General features: G+C 29.6%; 1 protein-coding gene across 1 annotated transcript; it reads right to left on the bottom strand.

Annotated features, from left to right (window-relative positions):
- Nucleotides 1-2,520: 2,520 nt before the first annotated feature.
- On the bottom strand, nt 2,521-4,296 carry BKI1 (BRI1 kinase inhibitor 1). The gene has a single exon (XM_016307638.3). The coding sequence runs from the start codon at nt 3,893-3,895 to the stop codon at nt 2,873-2,875; it is 1,023 nt and encodes a 340-aa protein (XP_016163124.1). The 5' UTR covers nt 3,896-4,296; the 3' UTR covers nt 2,521-2,872.
- Between the last annotated feature and the right edge of the window lie 652 nt (nt 4,297-4,948).

Genomic DNA, 4,948 nt, shown 5'->3' with positions numbered 1-4,948 from the left:
TTGTTACAAAGCACTTGAAAGATGTAGTTTTAGAGAATTATATGATTTAGGGCTAGGTTAGTCTAACTTGTCGAAAAAGTAGTCAATAACTATTTTTCTTCTTTTAAATTCAATACTCTCTTTTTTTCTTCTAAAGGAACTTAGATTTCAAGACTCGAAAAAAACTTTATATACGTAAGGGATAAGAAATCCACACGACAACACGTATCTTTGTTTAATGTTCTTGTCAGCATAGGCTACATTAGTTTACCCGAAAAGAATAAAGGACAAATGTTAGTAAAAATGTTTAAGGATAAATTTTTATTAAGTGATTTCGTTCGTTAAATCTAAAAAAATAAGAGAGAGAAGAAATGAAAATGAAAAAATAAATAAATAATGTGAACGAAAAATACCATTTATTTCGTAAAATAAATTAGAATTTCTTTATTAATACATGTGAATTATAAGAGGCTAAGAGCTATTCTCTGTATATAGCTATGAGACTTGGTTTTGGACTCTCTATTCCTCCAATAGTTCAGTGGTCACTTCCCCTGCCAAAAAGCAGGACATCGAAGAATGTCTTCATTAGATTCACTCTCTGTCTAATAATAATAATTGTCAATTGGTAAATATTGATTGGATGGATAGAGTAATAATGATCATATTCTAACGAGGAATGATATTTAAATCACTCTTTTATATTTTTTTATATAAAAAAATTAAATATTTTATCTTCTCTCATTTTTTATCGATCACTTTCAATACCAAAAATAAAAAATACATAAAAATAATATACAATATAAAAAAATATACATACAACATTACTCTGTTGTAATTCTGAATGTGTCATTTGTCAAGAAGCATTTGCTCGCAACCTTTATGGACATATACATATGCCACCGACAGTTAGAAGATGCAAAGCCTAATTATATGAGAAATTCTTGGAACTTGTAATCATTGAAAAGTTCTGCTTTGTACCAGCTCATTATTAGCTATTGTATTATAGTCCCACATCACTTGGAAATAACATTCTTTAGATTCAATTACTTTGATTTATTTAATTTCAATATAGTATTATTCAGTCTTGAACATAAAGCGATATTAAGGTATTACATCGTTTAAAAATCATAGGTTATTTTTTAGTTTAAGAGAAGTGTACTAGTGTCTAAGAACTAGTGTGAGAGTTGGATACAATGTTCCTTGACATGCATGATTGTGACATGGTAGAAACGATTGCTTGGCAAGGAATCTAGCATATGCATATATGGTCCAAATACGACTCAATTGGACTCGTGTTATATATGATTTGAAGGGTAACATATGATATGATATGATTTGATATAATATAATAGCGGCATCATCACAAACTCTTAAAAGGGTCTTCATTATTGATCTTCTTGAACAAAATCTCAAGCGTAACAATTAAGTTGTATTAGTCTAGTTGTTAGTGTATTAATCTGTTTAAATAATTTTATTTTATATATATAATAATTTATTAGTTAACGATGAACCTTTAAATAAAATATAAATTCACCATAAATTAATTCTTAATTTACCAATCTGAAAAATATTGTGAAAAAAAAAAATCAGGGATAACACCGGGCTCTGGCTTTGAAAGATGAGAAATGCACATCACTGCCTACTATCTATTTGTTCATCTCAAACTTTCCTATGTAAAAAAAAGAGTAAACCTTAAAAATTGTAATATAAAACTAAAAAATTTAGATATAAAAGTGAGATATATGATATATATTAACATTATAATTTTGGATATTTTTTAAAATTGTGAGATGTATATAAATCGGATCCTTCGATTTGTGTTTAAAAAATTTTGAAAATTTAGAGTACACAAATCAGACGAGTGCTAACCAACCCAACCCAAAAACTAGTGCTAAACAATTTTCCGTCTTTCATTCACATAATAACAAAACAGCAAGATGCAGATAAAAGAGCTTAAATTTTCCTTCTCTCTTGAGGTTAAGGCTTAGTTTGGTAAAGCTTTTACTTTTCAAAAGTAGCTTATAAAAGCTAACTTTTAAAAGATAGCTTTTTAAAAGTTGCAGCATTAATGTTTGGTAAATCAAATTAAAAATTGCTTTTAATAATCACAAGCAATAACAATTGTATTTGGTAAAATAGCTTTTAAAATTAAAAAATACTATAATAGACATAAATGCAAGCATTAAATTTGAAAATTAGTTAACATATGAGGTTATATTAGACTTTTAAATTTTGAAAAGCACAAGCCAACTTTAAAAAGCTCTATCTTAGGTGCTTTTAAAAGTATCCCAATCTTTTAAAAGCTACAAGCACAAGCACATGATCTTTTTTATTTACCAAACACAAAATGAGGAGCTTGAGCTTTTAAAAAAGCACAAGCACCTCTTCGAAAAGTTTTACCAAACCAAGCCTAAGTGATATTATATAGATTTTATTTATTTATTTATTATATTTATATATTGATCTTTCTAAAATAATTACTTATATTTTATTAAATACAAGAACAATGAGTGTGATATAATTGAAATCTTAAAAAGGTTAGTACAATTTGTTGTATATAATATTACATATTAAAAATTATGAGATAATGTACAAATAATTGCACTAGTACATGGCAAAAGTTATTAATCTTTTCAGATATTATTTCTAGCTATGGTTTCTTTTGGAACTCAAATGATTGTACATTATGTACAAAATGACTCAAATACCACATAGAATCAGTCACATAAGACACATACTAGGAAACCAAATATAATGGGGGAAAAAAAATCTTATCCTATACGAGTGTATTATATTTGAGCCTCCTCTTGAACTTTGAGAATGAAAAAATATTTTCATTTAAAATTATTTTACTTTTTTTTTCGTAAATTTTTACTCGTACCAACAGGTCAGGCTAGATCAGACTAGATCGAATCTCGGAACATTTGAGCTTCTTCTCTTCTTTTGCAATTGAGTTCTTGCAATGAGCAATTGCAGCTTGAATTGCAGCTTGTAACTCTTCCATGGTGCTATCTCTAGCACCATGAGAAGAATGAAGAGTTGTTGGTGTTGGAACAAGAAGGCCACTATTTGTTGGTGATGTTCTCATTGAAGCTGGTGCTGAGAATTGATTCCAATAACCTCTGAACAAATCTTTGTTACTATTTGGTGTAACATTCCCTGAAGAATAAGAATAAGAACTCTTTCCATTGATCCTATACTTGTCTCTACTACTATTACTTCTCCTTCTAAATAGTACTAATGGTTGTTGAACCATTCTCAAGTACTTCTTCATTGCATCATGGATCACATCAAAATTCAATCTTTTCTTCTTGTGATTCTCCTTTTCCTCTTTTTCTTTAACTTTTGATGACCCTTTTGGCCCTTTTTTCAATCCAAACAAAGAGAAAGAAGGTTTGAATAGCTTGTTACCTCTACTATTCTTCTTGTTGTCACCATCTTCTTCTTTGTTGTTGTTGTTGTTGCAGATGATGTTGTTGCTGGTGCCATTTTCTTTGATGGGGTTAACGTTTTCATCTTCTAGAAGCTCTCTTATGGGGAGGGTGAAACTGTCCATGGAGTTTGATGAAGAACGAGGAGATTGAGGAAGGTGTGAGAGGAGATGAAGAGGGAGCAAGTGACCATGGAAGAAGATTTCATCAGCAGGAGATAAATCAATATTGTTGTTATTGTTCTTAGTACTATTGAATATGTTGTTGTTGGTGTTGGTGAAGGAACTATTATGATGATGATGATGATGATGATGATGGTGATGAGAGTTGAGAGAGATTGTGAAGGAGAATTCATGAGATGGTGATGAAGATGATGAAGTATTATTTGAAGGTGGAGAAGAACAACTTTGATTTGAATTTGATACTAACTTTGATGATGCTACTTCTTCTTCTACTCTATTCCTTTCTTGTTGAAAAGATGCCATTTAGAAGAAGCTAATTAGATTTGGTGTAATATTTATGGAATTGTTAGGTCTAAAAAAAAATTTTTTTTTTCCCCTTTTCTTTCTCTCTTTTTGGTGACCAGAAGGAGAATATTTTGAAACCTTTTTTCCTTCCTTTGAATGAATGAGAAGAGGAAAAATAGAAGGTTTAGATTAGAAAGGGATAAAGGGAGTTGAAAGGCAGGGAAAGAAAGAGAAAGAGAAAGAGAGAGGGATTTAGTAGATAGTATTTGTCAAAGAGAAGAAGTTGGTCATTTTGGAAACATTTTTTTTTATTGTATGTGAAGTGTAAACTCTGACCGGGTCCTAGCTTATATTATATATAGTAAAATTATTGTGACATTATTTGAATGAATGTATCATCATGTGGATGTGTATTCGCATAATATCTTAGGCCGCGTTTGTTTTCGAAAACAGGACATAACAAGACACTGAGAACAGGATAGGATAAGACATTAATGGATAGAGACACAAAATTTTGTGTTCTTATATTCTAATTGGTGATAAACTAGAACAAATTATGAAAATCCAATTTATTGTCATTTTTTTTTCATTCAAAAAATTTGAGATAAAAAATATAATAATAAAAAATATAATTATGAAAAATTAACAAAAATAATGAAAGAAAAAAATAAAAAATAAGTTGTGTCCCTTGTTAGTGTCTCCGTGTCCTTCCTGTCAGGATGGACACAAAATACACTAGAAAAATATAGGGGACAGTAATTTTTGTGATTTATAGCCATCAAATAACTATCAATGATGATTTTAATGGTGTGAGATTGATGTGAAATTTCATTCAATGGCTCACTTTTCTTTGCTGGTTATATGCTGGTCAGAATTCAATAAAGTTGCTGGCCCCTTAGACTTTTCTAATACACTAATTCAATGTCTCTGAATATATTATCTCTGTCCATATCTCCTCTGCCAAACACAATTTTATGTCATTGTATTCCTATCTCAATGTCCTGTCTTTATAAACAAACGCTTACTTTCTTGTTAACAAAAATACATGTGTATCCTTGTTTGTGTATATGA

Source organism: Arachis ipaensis, chromosome B6 (assembly GCF_059453495.1).
Source record: "Arachis ipaensis isolate K30076 ecotype BB chromosome B6, ASM5945349v1, whole genome shotgun sequence".
NCBI lineage: Eukaryota > Viridiplantae > Streptophyta > Magnoliopsida > Fabales > Fabaceae > Arachis > Arachis ipaensis.
The sequence above is the reverse complement of the archived record's forward strand: the minus strand, read 5'-3'. Positions and strand labels throughout refer to the sequence as shown.